Here is a 26,466-nt window from a genome sequence, read left to right on the forward strand (position 1 = left end):
AAATATCTGTCGTCTAGCTGAGCTGATAGATAGGACTTCAGCTTAACATGACAACAGAGAGTCTGACACTACAATGTTATGTTAGTACTGCATTAATGTTAGTACTGCCTTGAATTGTTCTAGTTGTGAATTAGGACTTAAACACAAGACCTACTGACTCAGAGGCAAGTATGTGACAAAATGATACACGCTGACACATTATTTTGTCGAATACGCCACAGCCATAGACTATTTCCTCTGGAAACTGCCAATTGATATCCCTATTCAAAATGGGAGGGAGGCAAAAAGTGGGTAACTGTAGGCTAATTAGCTTAACATCTATTGTTTGAAAAACATTGATATCAATTATTAAGGAAGTAATCACAGCACATTTGGAAAATCAAAATTTAATCAACCAGATTCAATATGGCTTCATGAAAGGGAAATCACCCAGACTGGATAGAAGGAAACAGTAGATGTGCTGTATTTGGACTTCCAGAAGGCATTCGACAAGGTACCTCATTGAGCGTTAAGTCATAAAATAAGAAACCATGGTGTTGGAGGTAGTTATTTGGCATGGATAGAGAACTGGCTAATTAGATAGGAAACAGCAAGTGGGGATAAGGGGTTCTTTTCTAGGTTGGTAACTTGTAACCAGTGAAGTTCCACAGATCATCAATATATATTAGTGACTTAGACGAGGCAGTGAATGGATTGTAGCCACATTTGCAGAGCACAGAAAACTAGGTGGAAAGGCAAGTTGCAAGAGGGATGCAATCAGCTTACACTGAGATATTGATAAGTGAAGTAAGGCGGCAAAATGTCGGCCAATGGAGTATAATGTGGGAAAATGAACTTTTAGGAGGGAGAACGAAAGAACAGAATATTATTTGGCGTGTAAAAAACTGCAGAAAGCTGCAACCAAAAGGAATTTGTGCACGAAACACAGAAAGCTAGCACGGAGGTGCAATATGTAATCAGAAAATCTAACAGAAAATTGGCCCTTATTTCAAGGGGATTGGATTATTAAAGTAGGGAAGTCTTATTGCAACTGTAGAAAGTGCTGGTGAGACCACATCTGGAGTACTGTGAGCAGTTTTGATCTCCATATTTAAGGAGCTTTTTTATTTCATTGGAGCAAATTTAGAAAAGGCGCACCAGGATGATCTCCAGTATGGAGGGACTGTCTTGTGAGCAAAACATGAACAAGTTGGGACTATACTCACTGGAGCTTGGAAGAATGACAGGGGATCTAATTGAGACATATAGGATTTTTCTGGGCCTTGACAGGGTAAATTCTAGGAGAACGTTCCCCCTCATGGGAGAGTTTAAGAACCATACAGCATAGTCGCAGAATAAAGGGGCGTCAATTTAAGACTGAGATGAAGAGGAAGTTCTTCTCCCAGAGGGTTGAGAGCCTTTGGAACTCCTTGCCACAAAGAGGTTTGGGGGCAGAGTCCTTGTGAATATTTAAGGCTTAGGTAGATAAGATTCTTGATCAGTAGGGAATCAAGGGTCATGGGGAAAGGGCAGGAAAGTGAATGTGAGGGATGTGGGTGGCATGGTGGCTGAGCGGTTATCACAGCTGCCTCATAGTGAGGCAAGTAAGGAACGGAAAAGGCTCTAGAGGGATACAAGTTATCCAGGAAGGAGCTGAAGAAAGAGTTTAGGAGAGCTATAAGGGGGCATGAGAAAACCTTGGCAGATAGGATCAAGGAAAACTCCAAGCTTTTTTACACGTATGTGAGGAATAAGAGAATGACCAGAGAAAGGGTAGGGCCGATCAAGGATTGTAAAAGGTATTTGTGCACGGAGCCTAATGAGATGGGAGAGGTCCTTAAATGAATACTTTTCTTTGGTATTCACTACTGAGAGGGACCTAGTTGTAGAGGAGGACAGTGTGAAACAGGCAGGTAGGCTAGAGGAGGTTGATGTTAGTAAAGAAGATGTGCTAGGTATTTTGAGGAAGTTGAAGATAGATAAGTCCCCCGGTCCTGATGGGATTTATCCAAGGATTCTATGGGAAGCAAGGGAAGAGATCGCAGGGCCTTTGGCGATGATCTTTTTGTCCTCACTGTCCACGGGCATAGTGCCAGAAGATTGGGGAGAGGCAAACGTCATTCCCTTGTTCAAAAAAGGGAATAGGGATAACCCCGGAAATTACAGGCCAGTTAGTCTTACATCAGTGGTGGGCAAATTATTGGAAAGGGCTCTGAGAGATAGGATTTGATAGCAGTTGGAAAGGCACAGTTTGATTCGTGATAGTCAGCATGGATTTGTGAGGGGTAAATCATGCCTCACAAACCTTACTGAATTCTTTGAAGAGGTGACCAAACACCTGGACGAAGGGAGAGCAGTGGATGTGGTATACATGGATTTAAGTAAGGCATTTGATAAGGTTCCCCATCATGCAGAAGGTAAGAAGGCATGGGATAGGGGGAAAATGTGGCAGATTGGATTCAGAATTGGCTGACCCTTAGAAGACAAAGGGTGGTAGTGGATGGAAAATATTCAACATGGCGCTCAGTTACGAGTGGTGTACCACAAGGATCTGTCCTGGGTCCTCTTCTATTTGTGATTTTTGTAAATGATTTGGATGAAAGAATGGAAGGGTGGATTAGCAAGTTCGCGAACAATACGAAGGTGGTCGCTTTGTAGACAGCGCGGAAGACTGTTCCAGGTTACATAGGGACATTGATAGGATGCAGAGCTGGGCTGAGAAGTGGCAGATGGAGGTTAACCCTGAAAAGTGTGAGGTGATTCATTTTGGAAGGACAAACTTGAAAGCAGAATACAGGGTTAATGGAAAGATTCTTGGCAGTGTGGAGGAGCAGAGGGATCTTGGGGTTCATGTTCACAGTTCCCTGAAAGCTGCCACCCAGATGCATAGAGTTGTTAAGAAGGCGTATGGTGTGTTAGCTTTCATTAATAGAGGGATTGAGCTCAAGAGCCGTGAAGTTATGCTCCAGCTACACAAAAGCCTGGTTCGGCCACATCTGGAGTATTGTGTCCAGTTCTGGTCACCTCATTACAGGAAAGACGTGGAGGCGTTGGAAAAAGTGCAGAGGAGATTTACCAGGATGTTGCCTGGAATGGAGGGAAGATCTTACGAGGAAAGGTTGAGAGAGCTAGGGCTTTTCTCTTTAGAACGACGAAGGATGAGAGGTGACTTGATAGAGGTGTACAAAATGAACAGAGGTATAGATACAGTAGACAGCCAGAGACTTTTTCCTTGGGTAGAGGTAGCTATTACGAGGGGGCATAGTTTTAAAGTGAGTGGAGGTAGATATAGGGGAGACGTCAGAGGTAGGTTCTTTACTCAGAGAGTGGTAGGGGCGTGGAATGCATTGCCGGAGAGGGTAGTGGAGTTGGCCTCAATAGGGGCATTTAAGTGGCTATTAGATAGGCATATGGATGATAGTATAAGGTAGGGGTGGAGGTTAGATTGACCTTAGGATTAAGGTAAAAGTTCAGCACAACATCGTGGGCCGAAGGGCCTGTACTGCTCTATGTTCTATGGCACTAGGGACCCTGATTTGATTCCACCTTTGGGCAACTATCTGTGTAGAGTTTGCACATTCTCCCCGTGTCTGCATGGATTTCCACCGGGTATTCCGGTTTCCTCCCACAGTCCAAAGATGTGTAGGTTAGGTGGATTGGCCACAGGAAATGCAAGGTTACGGAGATAGGGTAGGGGGTTGGGTATGGGTTGGATGGTCTATGGAGGCTCAATGTGGACTTGTTGGCCGAATGACTTGCTTCCACAATGTAGGGATTCTACGATTTTAATGTTGTCGAATCAGCCATGGCCCTATTGAGTGACGCAGCAGGCTCAAGGGGTCGAATAGCCTACTCCTGGTCCTACTTATTATGATTTCACTGTAATAAAATTAATACTGAATGAAATTTGAAATGTAAGCCAACTGCTCTGTTGACAAAGAGGTTGTGTTTGTAGCTACTCTTGATGGGAGATTTTCAGTCATGGAATGCCATTTTTGTCTGTCTTGTGCCAGCCTTACACACTTTCGCACATCTGCAATCACCCTGTGACATCATCATGCAACTATGCTTAGGTTGACTGCTCTTTATGCTGTTTCTGACTCTTCTTTCTGACCCCACTTTGCTCTTCAGGAGATACCTGTGGCTTTACACTCTGATCAGATGATCATTTGACATTATCTTTTCCGGATATTACTTTTTAAGAGGTAATTTTGCTCTTGGGTATTTTAGATTTATTTATTATGTTATTTTTATTCATGAGGAGGGTGTGTGCGCTGCGCTGGCTGGGCCAGCATTTATTTCCCATTTTTAATCAAAACTTGAGAATGTGGTGGCGTGCTGGTTTCTTGAACTGCTGCAGGTCTATTTGGCATTGGTATGCCCACAGTGCTATTAGACAGGAAGTTTGAGAATTTTGACTCAGCAACAGTGAAGGAACAGGGAGTGGCTTGGACAGGAATGTGACATTTCCATGTATGTACTTCATTCGTCCTTCTCGATGGTCATGGTCATAGCTTAAGAATGTGCTAAGGAGCCTTGGTGAATTCCTGCTGTGCATCCTGTAGATGGCATATACTGTTGCTAATATGTATTGGTGGTGTCAAGTCTTTTTTGAGTGTTGTTACAGTTATACCCAGCCAGGCGAGAGGAGAATATTCCATAATAACTGACTTGGGCCTTGTGGACAGACTTTGGGGAATGAAGGAGTGAATTACTTGCTGCAAATTCCTAGCTTCTGATCTACTCTTGTAGCCATAATACTTGTATGCCTAGTCTATTTCAGTTTCTGGTCAAGGGTAACCCCAGGATATTGATTGTGGGGTAATCAGTAATGGTAATATCATTGCTGGAGATGGTCATTGCCTGTCACTTGTGTGACAAGAATGCTACTTGCCACTTGTCAGCTCAAGCCTGGATATTGTCCTGGTCGTGTCGCATTTGGGCACAGACTGCTTCAGTATCTGATGAATTGCCAATGGTGCTGAACACTGTGCAATCATTGGTGAACATTGCTACCTCTGCCATTATGATGGAGGGAAGATCATTGCTCAAGCAGCTGAAGATGGTTGGGTCTACAACTACATTTCTATTATGGTCTATACATAGAATTTCTAACACAGGTGTTAGCATCCTCATTTTAAGAACCTGCTTTGAATATGTAATCATTTCTTTCTATTATAATCTCAAGATCACTTTGACAAGATGACTCATTAAGCTTATATTTCTAAAATGACTTCACTGCATTGTTTTAGATTTCTTAACTAACTTAATGAATGATTAATGTCCTTTGGAATATATTTGATCACAAGTTTCTGTTATCATTTCTAACTTCTGCGTTTTCACGGGTTTTCAGGTGTTCTGTTACTACTTAATCTATGCCTAGAGCTTTCACTGCCTCATCAATTTCAAAACATGCTCCACCTCTGGCATCATAATGTTTTGTCTATCATTTGCCTCTATATCTTCAGGACTTACTGGTTTGGATCATCATGTCAATCACTTACATATTTACTTATGTACTACATTTCAGGATCAAAGAATTAGATCAAACTGGGCTTTAAGAACAAGAGATAAAACACAAATGGAAAAATGAGAAAGAATACACAACATGCTGCAAAGGCAACATTACCAAAATGGAAAAGAGATAAGGAGTAGATAACATGCGATGATGATAGAAACTGGAAAGAAACGACACACACCCAAATATGCCGACATTCAAAAGAAAATAAAGTTTGCGTGTATGTGGGCTAAATAAAAATCATAAGACATGTGGAGTACTGGAGCTAGAAAGAAATCATCACATGAAAGTATGGCATCAAAGTTGACATCTATGAGAGACAGAAAGAAGATAATATATAGTGGGTACACAGAACATATAATGATGATCCATAAATCAACAGCAGTTCTGGCATTAAAAGTCTTCATTACTAAAGTGAAATAGTCCCTGGCTCAATCTTTCAATTTCAAGAACATTTACAGTACAAGATTCTTACTATAACATTACTCACCTTAAAATTCTGGACATGGAACTAACGTAACCTGTACTCAGTTTTACCTGAAAGGCCCCAAATTATGAACCATAAAAGGCAATTCAAAATTCCCATCATAAACTACCTATAAGGGCATTCCACTGGAGTTCCATCTTTAGGAAACAAAGTGTTTTGGATGTGACACCCGAGAGGTATTGTGTTATAATTCTCTTTACTAACTCACTCACAAGCGCAGTGTTTACTTTTCTGCGTTTCCATTCACTCATTCATAACACCGTGTTTTTGTAGAACATTTTATAAACTAAATTAAAACATCCCTTCTAACTCATTTCTGTTTCTTTACACATTTCAATTCTTACTGAATCCATGCTGCAAGCAGTGTTTATATCTATTTCACTATCAAAGGCAATCCCTGAATATGTGTTAATACTGTAACCTACTCAGAACAATACCATCCCCGCCACAGTGTCTCCAGAACTTACTTGAAACTATGGAAAGATTATAATATTAATTAGCCCTTAGCGACCACCTCTCAGAACCCGAATAGACTGCGGAATATCAAACTGTTTTCTCCACTAGTATGTACTTTTTATATATATATTAAATAGGGCTGCTACTCCCTTCACGAAACTTACTATCAAAACAGCGTTTCCGTGAAAGTGCATGAATGAATGTGTAAGAACTATCAAAACCAGCAATAGCAAATGAAATCTCAACCCAGCTGCTATCCTCTATACTTTTATCTAGTAAACTTATAATTTCTCACTTATTTAGATGATATAGGTCTAGTATTTTTACTCACCTTACTAACTTTAAGACAAAAGGACTAACTCCTCTAAATATTGCAAGCTTAGACCGGACGGACATTCTAATCCCATCAGAAGTAACTGCCAGCATTTAATGAGTGCTTAAACAATCTTCTACTCCTCTAGGACAGATGTCATGCAAACTTTTGTGTACAATAGATACAATGATGTAACACTATAGTGTTAAAATTTTAATGTATTAAGAACTGTGTATAAAGAGGCTATAGTAAAACTGTACTTCAGATTCCACTACTGCCTCAAACTGTGCTACTGCGATTCTCAATCAAGAGGCTATTTTTGCCACTGACTGATCTCAATTGTTATTGAAACACGATCCCACACGTCGCCCTAACAGGTAGGTCAATGATTTTACAGGATTACTCCCATCTTCAATGAAGCTTCAGGATCTATTAATAATACTGTGTTGGTCATTTTTTGACTTGGTACTAAACTGGAAATGGCAAATGGGGCAATATTTGGAGCAACATGCTCATAGATCAAACAATACAACTTTCTATATTGTAAATAGCAGAAAACATACAGGCTTGCCTATATCTTCCCTATCTTCACAATCTTTTCGAATTAGCAGAAACCTCCAGATTGATGGACCTTGCAATTTGAGCCATTAGTGAATCTTGTTCAAACAAATCACGTATATAATGCCAAATCATCTCTTTCAACAGGAATCTTAAAGTTTTGACAGCATGTGCATTTTTTTCATCTTATAAAAAGATGGGAAATCTGTTCAGAAGCCAAAGTTTCATTCTTGCCCGATGACAAATTCATACAAAAAAATACAATACAGGATTTCCTACGAATTGTAGTCTCCTCTACACTGGGAAAACAAAGTGCAGACTGGGTGACTACTTTGCAGAATACCTACGTTCTGTCCACAATAAAGACCGAGGTTCCAGTTGCCTGCCACTTCAACACACCACTGTGTTCCCTGGCCAATATCTCTGTCTCAGGCCTGCTGCAGTGCTCCAGTGAAGCCCAACACAAGCTAGAACCGCACCTCGTTTTCCACTTGGGAATGCTGCAGCCTTCTGGACTTTCCCTCACCCCACACACCCAGGCCTTGTCATCACATAATAAAAACCGAATGAACTGTGAATGCTGTAAATCAGGAACAAAAAGGGTCACCGGACCCGAAACGTTAACTCTGTTTTTCCCTTCACAGATGCTGCCAGACCTGCTGAGCTTTTCCAGCAACTTTGGTTTTGTTCTTTGTCATCATATAGGTTGCTACCACACACAACTTATTGTCAGTTACTAACAGTCCCCGTTAGCAGCTATTCATTCTCCTAAACTGACCTTTATCGAGTCCTTTGTTATCCAACTATTTTTCTCTCTCTTTGGGCTCTATCATTTACTCCTTACCCCCTACGCTACCCTTTCTACTGCATAAAAATCAAACTTTTCCTAGCTACATCAGTTCTGAAGAAAGGTCACTGGACCCAAAATGTTAACTCTGATTTCTCTCCACAGACGCCGCTAGACCTGCAGAGATTTACCAGCAATTTCTGTTTTTGTTCTGACAAATTCAATTTGTTTATGCCCTAGGATCCATCATACTTAACGGGCAAACTTTCTTCTTGGGAGATTCAAAGTAATAGCTACAAAAACACGGAGAATTCTGTGTACTGTAGCTGCAGCCTTATTTACTAAAACGTTGAACTTCTGGGCTACCTTTGGTATCTGCTTGAGAGGTGAAATGCTGCATTCTGAAATGTGTCCTGCTTTCAGATACTGGGAGATAAAGAAGTCAAAAAGCTGTGTCTTTGGCCCTTGGGATCAAACTTTATTATGAAGCAAAAATGCTATGATTATAATTCTCAGCACATCTTCTGACATTCCCAAAACAATTTACTGCCATTGAAATGCTATTTGTAAAAAGAAATGTATGGATAGACATTGATATCTTATCTGTTGACTTGCTCACCGAGCTGTCTGGTTTTCGTTCAGACATTTCATCACCATGCTAGGTAATATCATCAGTGAGGCCTCCAATGAAGTGACGTTGTTCTACTCCACTTGGAATTTACACTGTCCAGTCTGTTATGATGAGTTGCGCCATTTCCAGTTTTATTCTGTATGGGTTTGTATATGGGGTCCAATTCTATATGTTTATTGATTGCATTATGGATTGAGAACCATGCCTCTAGGAATTCCCGTGCATGTCTATATTTGGCTTGGGCTACCATGGTTACTTTGTCCTAGTTAAACTGATGGCCTTCATTGTCTGGAGGCCTCACTGATGAGGTTACCTAGCATGGTGATGAAATGTTTGAACGAAAACAGGCCAGCTCAGCGAGCAAGTCAACAACTGTTCGAGGAGCTCGAACAGTTCATCCACTTCACCAACACCTTCCACCCCAACCTTAAGTTCACCTGGACCATCTCTAATATCTCTGTCTCCTTCCTGGACCTCTCTGTCTCCATCTCCGGCAACCACCTAGAAACCGATATCCATTTCAAGCCCACCGACTCCCACAGCTACCTAGAATACACCTCCTCCCACCCACCTTCCTGCAAAAATGCCATCCCCTATTCCCAATTCCTTCACCTCCACCGCATCTGCTGCCAGGATGAGGCATTCCACTCCCGTACATCTCAGATGTTCTCGTTTTTCAAGGACCGCAACTTCTCCCCCTCAGTGGTCGAGAACGCCCTTGACCGTGTCTCCTGCATTTCCCACAACTCATCCCTCACACCCCCTCCCCGCAATAACAACCCAAACAGAATCCCCCTCGTCCTCACGTACCACCCAACCAACTTCCGGATCCAACACATCATCCTTGGACATTTCCGCCATCTGCAATCCGACCCCACCACCAAGGACATTTTTCCCTCTGCTTTCCGGAGGGACCACCCTCTCCGTGACTCCCTTGTCTGCTCGACACTCCCCTCCATCCCCACCTCACCTGGCACTTTTCTCTGCAACCACAGGAAGTGCTACACCTCTCCCTTCACCCCCATCCCATGCCCCAAGAAGACTTTCCACATCAAGCAGATGTTCACCTGCACATCTGCTAATGTGGTATACTGCATCCGCTGTTCCCGTTGTGGCCTCCTCTACATCTGGGAAACCAAGCGGAGGCTTGGGGACCGCTTTGCGGAACATCTACGCTGGGTTCACACTAAACAACTGCACCTCCCAGTCGCGAACCATTTCAACTCCCCCTCCCATTCCTCAGACGACATGTCCATCCTGGGCCTCCTGCAGTGCCACAACGATGCTACCCGAAGGTTGCAGGAACAGCAACTCATATTCCGCTTGGGAACCCTGAAGCCCAATGGTATCAATGTGGACTTCACAAGCTTCAAAATCTCTCCTCCCCCGACTGCATCCCAAAACCAGCCCAGCTCGTCCCCGCCTCCCTAACCTGTCCTTTCTCCCACCTATCCCCTCCTCCCACCTCAAGCCCCACCCCCATCTCCTACCTACTAACCTCATCCCGCCCCCTTGACCTGTCCGTCCTCCCTGGACTGACCTATCTCTTTCCTACCTCCCCACCTACACTCACCTTTACTGGCTCCATCCTTGCCTCTTTGACTGGTCTGTCTCCTCTCCACCTATCTTCTCCTCTATCCATCTTCTATCCGCCTCCCCCTCTCTCCCTATTTATTTCAGATCCCCCTTCCCCTCCCCCATTTCTGAAGAAGGGTCTAGGCCCAAAACGTCAGCCTTCCTGCTCGGCCTGCTGTGCTCATCCAGCTCTACACCTTGTTATCTCAACCTCACCCACAACCCCAGCTATAAATCTTTGTTAAAACCATAAACACCTACGGGCGCAACACGCTAAAAGTTGCCTGGCAATGAGGAAACCTTCGCCAACCTGAGTGCTAAAAACTGACCAAATCCTCAACTTCCACAGCAACAACCTAACGTCCACAAACAAAGCTGTGTTAGGACACTATTTAAACAGGCCACCACTCACTGCAACACGCCAGAACTACGCAGGAAAGAGGAAGAGCACGTATATTATATCTTCAGTATGAATGGATATCCCTGCAACTTCATCTGCAGGTGCCTACTAAATAGACGAGAGGACACAGTACGCCCTAACATACTGGCCACACTGCCCTACATCAAGAACGTATCAGAACTGACAATGAGACTCCGACGACCTCTAGGGATCATGGTAGCACACAAGCCCACAGCCACTCTACTACAAACACTCACAAGGATTAAAGACCCAAATCCCACAAAATGCAGAACCAACATGGTTTACAAAATACCATGCAATGACTGCCACAAATATTACATCGGACAGACAGGGAGGAAACTAGCCATCAGAATACACGAACATCAACTAGCAGCAAAACGACACAACAGACTTTCCTTAATATCAGTACACTCGGACAATGAGGCCGTTAATTTAACTGGGAAAACGTAACCATAGTAGCCCAAGCCAAGCATAGACATGCATGGAAATTCCTAGAGGCATGGTTCTCAACCCATAATGCAAAGAAACATATAGAATTGGATCCCATGTACAAAACCATACAGAACGAAACCGGAAATGACACAACTCACCATAACGGACCGGACAGTATGAATTCCAAGCGGAGTAGAACAACATTGCTTCATCGGAGGCCTCAACTGATGATGTTACCTAGCATGGTGACAACGTCTGAACGAAAACAAGCCAGCTCGGTGAGCAAATCAACAACCTCACCCACAATCCGAGCTACAAATCTTTGCTAAAACCTTAAACCAATATCTTATAAAATACTGCAATGAATTCACATTGCAAAGTCCTACAACAGCAATGAGATAAATGTTCACATTAACAATCTATTAAGGTTCTGATTTAGGGATAAATATTGGCTAGGACACCAAATCTCGTGTGCCTTAAAAAAAAACTGGAATGGGAACTTTTGCATCCAGATGAACAGACAGAGAACATCTGGGTTTAATATCTCATTCAAAATTCAGCAACTCCAAATGTACCGCACTCTCATTGACAATCACAACCTTCTAACTCTACAGCAAGAATTATGTTGATATTTTAAAAGAAGCAGTAGAATGTAATGTATTTCTTATTATTTAAATGCAGAGCTTTTTCCTCACTTATTTATGTATGTTACCCTGCCATGCTTACATGTATTTGCTGGGGATTTGCCCTCTTTCCAATTTCTGAGCGTTTTCATCCAATTGCCAGGCCATCCAATAACCAAAGTTTCCTTGTGGCAGAGTGTCATCGACGTAAAGGATATCATCCTTCTTAAAACTTAAATCATGCTCTACTTCGGCAACTCGATCGTAAAGTGCTCTGGAAGACCAAGCAGATGAAAATGCCATGCAATTCAAAAAAGATTGCTGTGAATCTGTATTACTCAAACACATCAGGACTTAGCTTGGTAAGTAAAACTAAAACATGAGCACCGAGTTCCAAACCATTAGACAACTGAAGTTAAAACCGGGGCTAAGTAAAACATCACCACAATTGTTTCTGTTGGAGGATTGGGCTATTTTTCAATAATTATGATTTGATTAAATAAGTGAAAAATAAAATTATATTGTTAAATTGTGACTAATTGTAAACAGTTTTTGAAGACAGAAAAGTCAAATGGCTGGGCCAAAAGTAAGGCTTATGGTTTTATTGCTTTTTTTTTGTTGTTTAGTGTACTTTCATACACTAATATACACTAATAGGGTTCAGGATGCCTCTGTTATGCACAAGGTTAGTGGCTAGTAAAGGTTAACAAGACCTGGGTTTTAGTGGTTTGATGCACAAGAAGGAATGTTGAAGACAGAATAAGAACTTCAGTTAACAAAACAGAACAAGTGACTAGTGCCTAGTAAACCAGTGTCTTGAAATGACATCCTGAAGGGGAAGGACTGTAGACATTTCCTTTTATCACGTTCTTTTTCTTTTATGCTTGTTAGGATAAATATAATAAATTCTGTAAAACATGTGAAGACATACTTGTACCTGGAATGTCTTTTAATTAATCAGGACTAATGAACTTTAAATTGGTTCTCTCAACCTCAGTCTACAATTGTAATTGACACTAGAAGGCCTGGGTTCAAGTCCCACCTGCTCCAGAGGTGTGTCATAACACATTTGAAGAGGTTGATTAAAAATATTTGTAATTGTAATCGATGTAGGTTTTACAATTAAAATGAACTCCAAAATTTTACACTGACCATGCACTTGTAGGAGGTGAAGTATCTGAAAAATAATACACACAACCTTTTCAACATAAAAAGCTGAAATTAACATTTTCTCTATGTGAAATTATTATAGGTGTACTGAATTAACAGCAAAAAGAAAAAGAAAATAACGACCAAATCACTGCTATTTCTTAACATTATTCAATAGTCATATATATTATTGTAGCTTAATTCTAATCATTTACAGCGTATCTGTATTCTGTTACATTATTCGCTTGACCCAACATCCTACAGAATTTGTCCATAAAATCCTGACTTTTTTCATTTGATGATTATGAGAAGATTTCATTTGATGATCTCAAATGGTACCTGATATAGAATCCATCTCCGGCTTCATTTCTGATCTTGTTGAATTCCTCTATTCTGTACTGAGCTTTCACAGAGATTGTTTCTGTGGGTTTCAGCATTTCGACATAGGCTTGCTCAGCTGTCACATTCCGCATATCAGTGCCATTGTACTGCATTGAAAATGTAAAATGACTATAATCAAGAATTACTGTTTACTTCGACTATATTCCAGCAAATAAGAGTTGGAGTAAAAATTCGTGTGTATTTTTAAGTAAAGTTCATTGAAATTTCTCTATTCTTTCTACCTCTTTTGTTTCCCTGATAAAGGAGAATAGTAGCAAGTGCAAACTTCCAAACAGCTAAAAGATTTAGATTACCACTGATCCTTTTCTAAATCGTCTAATAGTCATCGTAAATATATTTTCAGGAGCTGGGTTTCTCTCTAAACATGCTTTTTCTGCACACATTTTATTTCACTGCAATTTCTTGTTCTATGGTGTAATGTTTATTCAAATGCAGATTTATACGCAAGCAAAGGCAAGGTTATAATGCAGGCACACTGTTACTGTTCAGTCTCAATGCACTATTCATTACTACTGAAAGATATAAGAAAAGAATGGGTGAGTAATTCTCTTGGCTGCATTGTATTTGAAATTGTGCCAGAAAGCTATATTTCCAGTGATGTCATCACTTTGAACTTACATTAAATTGTATGACCATATTGGAAAGGTAATGGTCACGAAGAAAACAACTGTAATTTGTAAACTGGTTCACAGAATAATTTCAGCAAATGAGATTTGTTTCTCCTCAGCAAAAGCTTTGCAAATCAGGAAATTTAATTTTTTTGACTGTCTGGTAAACATAGGCCAACTATTCTTTCAAAAGAATCTTGCCTCATTTACTGCAGTGAGCAAAATCAATATATTTGTCAAACCTTCTCTAAGGGCCTTATGTTGATCTCACTACAAACAATGACAAACATAAACAGAAGGAAGGTATGAAAAGTGCTATAAAAAATGTATAAATGCACTAATATTGAGGAACGCTATCCTCATAACTTTACAAACTTTTCATGCAATCACCAATAGTCAAATGCAACTGAAATTATGACTTTATTGAGAAATTAACTGTTAAAAATGACAATAAAACATTAATACAACAAACTGTAAATGTGAAAGTGAGCAGTGAAAATTAATCATTCCAAAGTGCTTTCATAATGCAGTATCAAATAAAAATCTATCTTACCAAGCACTTACAGATGTATATAAAGACAAATCTAGTGACTGTGTAAAAAATTAATGCAAATAACTGCCCCATCAGTAGTGGGGAACAAAGTTACACAATTGATGTTTTTTTATTTTAGAGAGATTAAGCTTCTGCTGTGGACTTACACTGTCCGTCATTTGATTAAATGGAAGATATTTTATTGCATGAAATGCATTCTAGGCATGGATGTTCAAGATCATGACTGTGACTGTCCTGTCAAAGGTGTCATGACACTGATCGAGCAGAAGTGATTTTACTGGCTTGGGCCCATTCGCACATAGAAAGACAGATGCATACGTAAGAACTATGTGGAGATTGCACATTCTCCCTGGGTCTGCATGGGTTTTCCTCTGGGTGCTCTGGTTTCCTCCCACAGTCCAAAATGTGCAGGTTAGGTGGATTGGCCATGCTAAATTGCCCATAGCATCCTTGGACGTGCAGCCTAGGTGGATTAGCCATACGAAATATAAGGTACAGGGATAGGGTTGGAGGGTGGGATGGTCTTCAGATGGTCAATCGCTTCATACAGGGCACTTGTGCAGAATATGCCTCCCATCGACTAGTTTCTTCAGCAATTGACAGAAGGCACAGCATAAAAAGTTAGCCCATTCCAATGCGATTTGATTTGTTGTGCGACTATCATCTTATGGAAGGATGCCGACAATGACAATGTTCATACTTAAAATTCAAAGATTCATTTATTTTCATTAAACATCTTGGGGCCACTGTCACTTTTTTTTGGGTGGATGCAGGAGCAGGATGTGCTATGCTGCTCTGCACAGTTTAGTTATGACTTCAGAAATTTTACATTTATGTGGCTTACATGATGGATTACATTGGGCATGCAATGTGTTTTGTCAGGTAGGCAAATACAACAACTCTACATTTGTTACATTATAAGGAATTTGTTGGAATTCCACTGGAGACAATATTCCTATAAGTTGTTGTTTTTGCAGAACTCAGGTAACATTTCCCTATCTGCAAGACAATAAAATCCCACTGTTGTGTAATTAATATTCAACTACTAAGGGGCAGCAGGACACCCCCAGTAAGAATACTGAAGCACAACTGAAAACAAATTACATCTAAGCAGCATCAGTTCAGTAAACGAACGTCAATTTTAGGGAGTTTTGCTCAGAGGTTAAATTAGCTTATTTTCCAAATGAGAAAATGACAAGAAATGGTAATCACATCTAATGAGTAGAAGGACCATAAAGGTACGTTTAAACATGGTCATTTGCAACTGGAACCCAGAGTGTGAAAAGGCAAAGGACAACTGTCATCAAGCTACTGAATTAGTTTAAATGGTTATGGTGAAAGTTTGTATGCAAAGCTCTCTCAATAGGTCCATAGAGAGTGACTCTATAAATAACCCACAAAGTCCAGAAAGTCCCATTTTTACTGGGTACAGTCAACTAGGCTACAAACCATTCATAGTCTCGATGCTTGTGATAAATGGGACATGCGTGCTTGAAGATAACAACACTCTTGCTTGAATTGTCTCTTTTCCATTCCCCAGGGAAGTAGTCTGTGATGTTCTGATTTTATTTTAAACTGCTTGTGTGATTTATGCTTGAAATTTAAATGCAATTTTTAATGTTTGGAGAATCATGGGCATTAGTCAAATTCTGAAAATCAAACGACATTCAAATGAATCACTTGTACCAAGTGATTCTGCAATCTGTCTACTTTCTTACTGTAGTGATTGTAAGGAGGTCAGCCCGGTGGACCTCGTAGAATATGCGTTCCCTAATTGGGGCTGATAATCTGGTCAGCCAGGAGCTCTGGCTGACAGATAAGAACAGAAGTGTCAGACAACCTGTTCAGTCTGAGAACTGGCTCTGAGGGAGCTGAATCAATGTCAAGGACTCTCCACGTGTAAATAAAGGGTGACTTGGTGACTGGGATAACAGCCTTTGAGGAGTTATTTCACTTACCTCTAATAACTTATCCCCAGGAACCAGCCCATCAGGGCCGTTTGCTGGACTGTCATCGTCCACTTTTGCCACAAATATGCCATATAGATTTCCACCACAAATTTGGATCCCGAATTCTATCTGGGTTTTCTTGAGGAAAAGGAATCTTGGCTCAGCAATTTGGTTGGTTGAATCAATTGACTTTCTGTTGAATTAAAAATACAAGGAAGAAAAATAAGGAACATATTCACTTTCAGACGATTGCTGATACGCACACTAACCAATGAGGAAATGTATTAATCAGGGCACGACGATCTTTTGAAATTGGTTTGTCCATTATCCATCTTCCACTATATGGATTCCCAATTCTTGCTGATAAGTTTTTTTTTGATGGAAGAAAGGATTGTTGCCCTGAAAACCAGCAGCAACATCAAGAAAAAGTACCTGTTGATCTTAGATGAACTCTTTACTTCTTTCCTTTCAAGACCTCTATCTCTTCTACACTAAGACAACAGTTGTTCACTTGATATTGTTCACAGACAGCATGTCATCAGTTCTTCATATATCAATAGAAAAGGTAGTGTGACAGTTCAGTGCACATTCGAGGCAGAACTGATGAATAAACACAATCCAACAAGGACTAGCGCAGTACTGCAAACAGGGGTCACTTTGGTTAATTTACCCTCCTTTGTCCAACCGCACCAAGCCTAAGTGCACTTCCTTTCCATTTACTAGCTGAGATAACAAATTCAGCACAGATCCAAGGTTAACACTGGAACCTCCTAGGTCTGTGTGCATCAATTATTCACCAAAAAGAAAACAAACCACCTTTCCATAACTTTCATGGAATATCAAATTTGTTAATGCATCTGCCCCCAATATGATGTGTTTCATGGTCGGACCCTTGGTGTGAACATAGACAGCAAGGATCAATCAGAGAGGCATCACAGCCAGTCACCATTTAAAAAATGTCCTTCTAGAACATTAATAACCAGAAGAAATATCCTGCATTTTTGAACAGTTTCATCAATCTTAACACAATTAAAAACTGGAATTGTTCAAGTGTAAATCGAGATGCCTCTAACCACCAGAAAAGTGCTACAGGATAAGCAGCGTAACCTTCATAAATTCTAAACTATAAAACCAAACTGGGATTAAATGATAAAATGTAACACTATTCAAATATATAAAGGTCCATAAATTATTGGTCACTAAATCCCAAATGGGAAATATGGCACATTGTAATATTTTGAAAATTAATTGTTCTGGATTGCAAGATTATAGAATGGTTACAAGAACAAAAGGAAGCTATTTGGTCTGTTGCATCTGTGCCAGCTCTCTGAAAGGCAACTCACCTAATCCTACTCATCACTTTTTCCCCCCTTGCCTGCAAATTACTTTCTCCAGATGCTTACCTAATTATCTTTGAAGGCTTTCATCAAATATTTCCCCACTACACTCTCAGGTATTGCATTCCAGATCCTAAGCAGTCACTGTGTAAATATGTTCCTCCTTGTATTGTCTTTGTTTCTTTTGCTGATTATCTTAATTTGGTATCTCCTGGAACTCAATCCTACTGACAGGGGAACAGCTTTCCCATCTACTCTATCCAGGTCCCTGTAATGTTCAATAGTGCCTACATAAAAGTGAACCACTGCAAATGCTAGAAATCAGATTTAAAAAACCCAGAAAATGCTGTATATACTCAGCAGGTCTGGCAATATCTATGGACAGAGAAACAGAGTTAACGTTTCAAGTCCCATATTAATCTTCTTTAGAACTGAACAGCAAATGGTGCCTTGCTTGATACATAACATCACATCTGTCAAATGTGGTCGATTGCATCCACTGTTCCCGATGTGGCTTCCTCTACATCGGTGAGACCAAACTGAGGCTTGGAAGCTGCTTTGTTGAGCACCTGCGCTCTGTTCACGACAAACGACAACACCTTCCGGTCACGAACCATTTCAACTCCCCCTCCCATTCCCGGGGTGACAAATACATCCTGGGCCTGCTCAGTGTCACAATGACGTTATCTGCAAACTCAGGAGCAGCACCTCATATTCCGCCTTGGGAACCTACAACCTAATGGTCTCAATGTGGACTTTACCAGTTTCAAAATCTGCCCCATCCCCTGACCAACCTTCCCTCTCGTCCCCGCCTCCTTGACCTGACACAACCCATCCATCTTCTCTCCCACCTATCTGCTCCTCCCACCTCACTGCCTACCTGCACTCACCTATCACCATCCCACCTACCTTCCCCAGCCCCACCCCTCCTCCTCTCTATTTATTTTGGAGCTCCCTTCCCCCTCCCCCATTTCTGAAGAAGGGTCCCACTCCAAAACATCAACTTTCCTGTTCCTCTGATGCTGCCTGGCCTGCTATGGTCCTCCACCTCCACACTGTGTTATCACTGTCTTTGATACATACTCGATTTTTTTGCTTGCAATATGCCAAAGGTGATCATTCCTTCAAAGGAGCACAAATTTTCTTTGGAAGACACTGTGGGCAGTTCACTTACCAGTCAACAGAAATAGCTGAGTGGAATCTCACAGCAAGTCCACATTGACCATAGTCAAAAGTTCTGCCTTATCCAAACGAAATGAAAAGGACAGTTTTATTCTGTCTCATAATGAAGAAACTTGAGCCTTAGTGCTGTAGAATAGCTCCATTTATAACTGACCTGATTGAGTCACGTGGGCTAGTAGTTGGAGTGGTTTGCTTCGATGGTGGGGTTATTGTCCCTTCATCCTGTTCACTCACAGCGTCAATTATGGAGTGATTGTCAGGTGTTGTTGCTCCACTGCCTTGGGGAGTTGAATGGTTGCTTATTGGCTCTAGTCGGGAACTGATAACACAAATCACACATGGATCAACATTAATTGTTTACAGAGTTATATAGCTTGGAAACAGACCCTTTGGTCCAACTAGTCCACGCTGACCATATTCCCACTTGTTTGCGCCTGGTCCATTTCCCTCCAAAGCTTTCCTATCCATGTACTTATCCAAATGTCTTTTAAATATTGTAACTGTACCTGCATCCACCACTTCCTCTGGCAGTTCATTCCATATACAAACCATTGTGTAAAAAAAAAGTTGCTCCTCAGATCCCTTTTAAATCTTTCTCTTCTCACCTTAAAAATATGCCCCCTAGTTTTGAAATTCCCACTCTAGGGAAAAGACCTTTGCTACTCACCTTATTTGTGCCTCTCATGATTTTATAAACCTCGATAAAGTCACTCTTCAACCTTCAACACTCCAGTGAAAAAAGTTCCAGCCTATCTTTATAACTCAAACCTTCCATTCCCAGCAACATCCTGGTAAATCTTTTCTGAAACCTCTCCGTTTTATATCCTTCCTATGGCAGGGTGACCAGAACTGTACAAAGTATTGCAAAAGAGGCCTCACCAATGCCTGTACAACCTCAACATGACATCCCAACTCCTACACTCAATGGTCTGAGCAATGAAGGCAAGTGTGCTAAGTGCCTTTTTAATCACCCTGTCTACACGTGATGCAGATTTCAAATAATTATGTACCCGAACCGCTAGGTTTCTCTGTTCTACAACACTATCCACAGCCCTACTATTAATTGTATAAGCCCTGCCCTTGTTTGTTTTGCCAAAATTGCAATACCAATGCAATACTCCACTGCCACTCCTCAGCCCATTGACCCAATTGATCAAGTCTCTTTGTAACCTTTGATAACCTTCTTCACTGTCCAGTATACCATCAATTTTAGCATCATCCCACATCTCCTAAATTCTCATCCAAATCGTTTATATAAATGAGAAACAAAAGTGGAACCAGAACAGCAACATAATAAGCTAGCAATAGTTGGCAAACTCATACTTCTAATATATTAGTAGCTACTAATTAATGACTTGGCTTAAATGAAGTGCAAAGTCCAGTGACACCATTCCACTCTACACTCCAAATTTCACTCTCCCTAAAATCCACTGAACCAGCAAAAAGCTAAAAAAAAAAAGTGCAGTATCAACTTGGAAAGAAAGTAAGGAAAATGTCCAAGTGACCAGAAGCATTATTAATCCGGAAGCAGTATTTTCACAAATTCTGATATAATCAACACCCTGATTCAATTTCTCATTTCAGCAAATTTCAAAAGAATTTTTACATTTGAATACTGTATGGAAACAGAGATGTGCAGACTGATGAAAGTTATGCGTTATTGCTAATTTATACACTGGCCTAACTTCACTCGAAACTGGGTGATCCATTTAAAAAGCAAATCTCATGCTTCATTGGCCCGTTAATATCTCAAGTTTATCTAAGATGGAAATACGTATTCAAAAAAAACACTTAAAATGTTCATATCTAGTGCAAACATAAAGGTCATTAAGTATAGTCAAAGCTGAGATAAGACATATTTTTAATCAGTATTGGAATCAATGATTATGGGGATAAGGCTGGAAAGTAGAGTTGAGATTATTTGATTGGCCATGATCTCACTGAATGGCAGAGCAGACTGAATGGGCTGACTACTGCTCCTGTGTCTCATAGTCACTGGGAGAACCTATAACATTGCTCAAAAAAAAAAGTGTACAAGTCTAACCTCTAATTTTCACAACTGAAATCTCACCTGGAACGTGAGTGGTTACCCAGTTGATACATATGTGGGTTATATTGTGCCAAGATGGTGATAGTCTCACATGGCTCTGTCTGTCCAATAATTAACCGAGCCTGTTGCTCAGTGGCGTTCCTCAGATTAATGCCATTATACTGTCAAAAGATGGTAAAACATTGTCAGCACTGCTATGTATGTAACAAAGAATGCTTTCTGAAAACCAAGAACAAAAGACTATGATAGGAAGGGAGACAGAAAGACAGTGCAAGAAAAAGAACATGCAGTTTTGCTGCATCTTTCAAGTTTGCAATACATCACAAAGCACTCCAGAGCAATGAACTACTATTTCTATGAAGGATGAGTTCACAGCAGTACATTTGCACACAATATCATGAAGTATTAATGAGATAAATGATCCTAGTATCTATTATGGTAGTATTATTTGATGGATGAATATTGGCCATGTGGAAAGCCTCTCTGCATAGTATCTGGGATCATTCCATTCATCTTAACAGGCAAGACATGATTTTAACTTAAAGATAGCTTTTAAAATAACGCAGCTGCTCACTGAAACTCGAAGTGTCGGACCTTGAAGTGCGGTTTGAACTCTCAGTAGTAAGAGCATTACCACTGAACCAATATGGCATTAAATTAATAGAAACGCAATAATGCAGCGCATTTGGTGTATCAACCTACCCTGCAATGGCAATCGCCTCAAACCCCTGACCACTAAGCTGTTGGTTCCTGCTGTGTTAGTGATTGGAAGAAGAAAAATCAGAAGTGTAATATGCCTAGATGACTCAAAGCACTGATAATGCCAACTGATATTCTTGGCAGATGTAGCTTTGGGAAACCGATTTGTACTCCATTCTCTAGTGATGGCTTTGATAACTTGGGGAAGCCTAAAGACTTTGGAAAAACAGGAAAATATTACACTGTATATCAACTTGATCTCAAAATTTTAGGCCTGTTTATGAAGAGCACTATACCATATTCTTTGGCAAACCATCAGTAAAAATCAGTTTTATTTTTAAGTTTTGAATGAATGTGGGTGGTCAGGGAATGGGACTGCTGTGGGAAAAGGAAAATGTCAGGTCATGCCCCTAGGAATCACATGCAATAGCGAAGTAGAACCCGGTAAAAACAATGATAAAGCCCTTGTAGAAATATTCCAATTCAAACAGCTGTTGCGAAGCTTTTAATTGGAATTAGAAAGAATCCACATATTTTGGGCCTTCTTCCAAGACACCCCACTGGCAAGGAACAACTGAAAAATTACAACATGAGAGATAACCGACGCCAGGAGGACCCACCTGTCACCTTACTTAGGCAAATGGAAAGATCTGCTCCAATTCCATGAAGCAGCGCAGACAAACCCAATCAAAACATTAATTACAATTACAGAAGATTACCAATGCTTTGATAATACAATGTATACTGACTGAACTGAATCATAGTCGAATGTTGAAGTATTCTGTGATTACAGGAAAGCCTTTCCTCACACATTTACAGTTGTGCAAAACAAAAACTTCATTTGCATCAGATTTTCCTCATTATTAGTAGCCACGTTTTAGCTACTTAATCGCATTTACCTCAAGCAACTGATCACCATATTCAAGTCCAGCCTGATGAGCGATGCTTCCACCAATTACTTTGGAAACGAATATCCCTCCATTTTCTCCACTCACAATTGAAATTCCAAGCGGTTCAGTTCCTTTCTGCACAGTCACGTGACGGGGTTCTTGTAGAAAAGGCCTTTAAAATAAAATTATTTCAACTCCATTCAGCATTATACTCACTGAAATCCAAGGCTTTATAGGAAGTCAAATAAGATAACAGACCACTTGTATTTCAGTTATATTTTTAAACTAGGAGGGCCACGATGACAAATTGAATTCGTACTCAAAACAGGATTTTAATTGGTACTGGACAGACCCGACTGCATTACAAACAGAACACAGAAATGGTAACACAGGGGAAGGCCTCTTTCTTAGTAACAAAATTTGACCCAAGACAACAGTATGCGGGGGAATTTGCTTGGGCAATGAGGCACTATGCAACAATGTCAAATCCCCAGGGGCGAGTGGGCAGGCAGGCAAGTGGGCTGCATTCTTTATTGATATCACGAGAGAATGTCATGAAGGTCGTGACTCGGCTGCTCCAGTGAATCCAACCAACTTTGCTTAATGGTGCAACTCAAACAAATTTCTTCTCCCACTCCTTTTCCAATACAATTTTCCTTAATTTTAATAAGCATGTACAAAAGAAAACTTCAAAAAGGAAGCTTCATATATTCTCTCAAAATATTCTGTACTTAGTTATCTTTCTTATAGTTTCAACACAAGATAAAGTGAAGAGAATATGTACTGCACAGCACAGTGATATTCATGTCTGAAGGAAGCCACAAGAGCAACAAATGTTACTGGGGTATTGGTATTATCCTGACAGCAGCCAACAGGCAAATATGTACTAGATAGTTTGTCTTCTATCAGTTTCCTGCAGAACTAATTTTGTTTTAAGTACCTTATTTGCAAATTAAAGTTGCTGTATTAGGCTATATCTACATCACACACCAAAATGAATCAAAATATGAAACAGAATGAGATCAACTGGTAGTTGATGCATACAATGTCATCCTGTATTCAGTAGTAAAATCCTGAACAATTTGAAGAGACTTGAGGGTTCCCATAAACTGTGTGATCAGCTTAGTGAAGCTGAAATCCTACGCACATTATTTTTTAAAAATTCACTTATGGGATGCGGACATCGCTGGCTGGCCAGCATTTATTGCCCGTCCTTGAGAAAGTAGTGGTGAGCTGCCTTCTTAAACTGCTGCCGACCACATGCTGAAGGTTGACCCACAATGGCCTTAGGGAGGGAAATTGCAGGATTTTGACCCAGAGACCATGAAGAAATACAATATATTTCCAAGTCAGGATGGTAAGTGGCTTGGAGGAGAACTTGCAGGTGATGGTGTTTCCATGGATCTGCTGCCCTTGTCTTTCAAGGTTAAAGCAACTTAGGGTTTGGAAGGTGCTGTCTAAGGATCTTTGGTGAACTTCTGCAGCACATTTTGTAGACAGTACACACTGCTGCTACTGAACATCAGTAGTGGAGGGAGTGAGTGCTTGTAGATGTGGTGCCAATCAAGCAGGCTGCTGTTGCCCTGGATAGTGTCAAATTTCTTGACAGCCGTTGGAACTGCACCCATCCAGGCAAGTGGGGAGTATTTCATCACACTCCTGACTTGCGCCTTGTAGATGGTAGACAGGCGGTGGGGAGTTAGGAGGTGAGTTATTCACCACAGTATTCCTAGCCTCTGACCTGCTTATGTAGCCACTGTGTTTATGTGGCAAGTCCAGTTGCTTCTGGTCAATGGTAACCTCAGGGATATTGATAATGGGGGCTTCAGTGTTGGTAACACCGTTGAATGTCAACATCAGTGATCAGGTTATCTCATACTGGAGATGGTCATTGCCTGGCATTTGTGTGGCGCGAATGTTACATGCTACTTCTCAGTTCAAGTCTGGATGTTGTCCAGATCTTGTTGTATTTGAACATGGTCTGTTTCAGAATCTGAGGAGTCACGAATGGCATTGAACATTGATGAACATTCCCACTTCTGACCTTATGACTGGGGTGGGGGCTTGTCTTTGATGAAGCTGCAGATGATGGTTGAGCCTAGGACACTACCCTGAGGAACTCCTGCAAGATGTCCTGGAGCTGAGATGACTGAACAACAACCACAACCATTTTCCTATGTGCCAGGTATGATTCCAACCAGTGGAGAGTTAGCCTCATGATACCCATTGATTCCAATTTTGTTATGGGCTCCTTGACGTCAAGTCGTGTCACTCTCACCTAACCTCTGGAATTCAGCCCTTTTGTCCATGTTTGAACCGAAGCTGTAATGAGGTTAGGAACTGAGCAGCCCAAACTGAGCAAGTTATTGACAGTACTGTTGATCATACCTTCCATCAGTTTACTGATGATGTGGTAATTGGACAGGTTGGATTTGTCCTGCATTTTGCGTATAGGACATATGTCCTAGGCCATTTTTCACATTGTCGGACAAATGCCAGTATTGGAACTGTACTGGATCAGCTTGGCCATGGGAGCGGCAAGTTCCAGAGCATAAGTCTCTAGTACTATTATCGGAATGTTGTCAGGGCCCATAGCTTCTGCAGTATCCAGTGCCTCCAACTGTTTCTTGATATTATGTGGAGTGAATTGAATTGGCTGAAGACATATCTGTAATGCTGGGGACCATTGGAAGAGATCTGCATGGATCATCTACTTAGCACTTCTGGCTCAAGATTGTTATGAATGCTTCAGCTTTATTTTTGCACTGAAATGTTGGACTATCCCATCATGGAGGATGGGAATATTTGTGAAGCTGCCTCCTCCAGTGAACTGTTTAATCTGTCCACCACCATTCATGACAGTGTGGTAGCATTGCAGAGCTTAGATATGATCTGCTTAGCTCTGTCTACCACTTGCTGTTTATGGTGTTTGACATACAAGTAGTCCTGTTTGGTAGCTTCACCAGGTTGACATTTTATTTTTAGGTATACCTAATGCTGCTCCTGGCATTCCTTCCTGTATTCTCCACTGACCCAGTATTGATCCCTTGGCTTGATGGTAATCATTGAGTTCAGGGTATGCCATGAGGCTGTAGATTGTGCTGGAATACAATTCTGCTGCTATTGATGGCCCACAGCACTTCGTGCATGCCCAGGCTTGAGTTGCTAGACCTGTTTGAATCTGTTCCATTTAGCACGGTGATAATGCTAGACAACACGATGGAGGCAGTGTGAAGGCAGGATTTTGTCTCCACAAGGACTGTGCAGTGGTCATTCTTACCGATACTATCATCTGCAAATGATGCAACATCAGTTGGCAGACTGGTAAGCAGGAGGTTAAGTATGTTTTTCCCTCTTGTAGTTTCCCTCACCACCTGCCGCAGACCCAATCTCATAGCTGTGCCGTTTAGGACACAACCAGCTCGATCAGTAGTGCTGCTGCCGAACCAGTCTTGGTGGTGGACATTGAAATTCCCCACACAGAGTACATTTTGTGCCTTTGCCACCCCTAGTGCTTCCTCCAAGTATTGATCAATGTGAAGGAATACCGAATCATCAGCACAGGGGGGGATGGTAAATGGCAATCACACTTAATCTGAAGCCATGAGACTTCATGACACCCAGAGCCAATGTTGTGGATTCTGAAGGTACTTCCCTCCAAAACGTATATCGCTGTGCTGTCACCTCTGCTGAGCTTGTCCTGCCGATGGAACAGGGCATATCCAGGGGATGGTGATAATGGTGTCTGTGATATTTTCTGTCAGGTATGATTCCTTGAGTATATCTACATCAGGCTGTGCTTAACTAGTCTGCAAGACTTCTCTCCCAATTTTGGCACTAGTTCCAGATGTTAGTAAGGACTTCATT

At 41.0% G+C, this 26,466-nt stretch overlaps 1 protein-coding gene across 1 annotated transcript in view; it reads right to left on the reverse strand.

The window, feature by feature from the left end:
- The window catches only part of LOC109914542 (disks large homolog 5-like), a 50,637-nt gene that overhangs the window by 15,649 nt on the left and 8,522 nt on the right, over positions 1-26,466 (reverse strand). Inside the window, exons 4-9 of the mRNA XM_048616190.1 lie at positions 22,609-22,771; positions 21,032-21,171; positions 19,115-19,279; positions 16,451-16,634; positions 13,269-13,417; positions 11,884-12,054 (exon numbers count right to left, since the gene is read on the reverse strand). Coding sequence (XP_048472147.1) covers positions 11,884-12,054; positions 13,269-13,417; positions 16,451-16,634; positions 19,115-19,279; positions 21,032-21,171; positions 22,609-22,771 — 972 coding nt within the window. The remainder of the gene's footprint in view (positions 1-11,883; positions 12,055-13,268; positions 13,418-16,450; positions 16,635-19,114; positions 19,280-21,031; positions 21,172-22,608; positions 22,772-26,466) is intronic.

This window comes from Rhincodon typus, chromosome 34 (genome assembly GCF_021869965.1).
Source record: "Rhincodon typus isolate 14 chromosome 34, sRhiTyp1.1, whole genome shotgun sequence".
Taxonomy (NCBI): Eukaryota; Metazoa; Chordata; class Chondrichthyes; order Orectolobiformes; family Rhincodontidae; genus Rhincodon; species Rhincodon typus.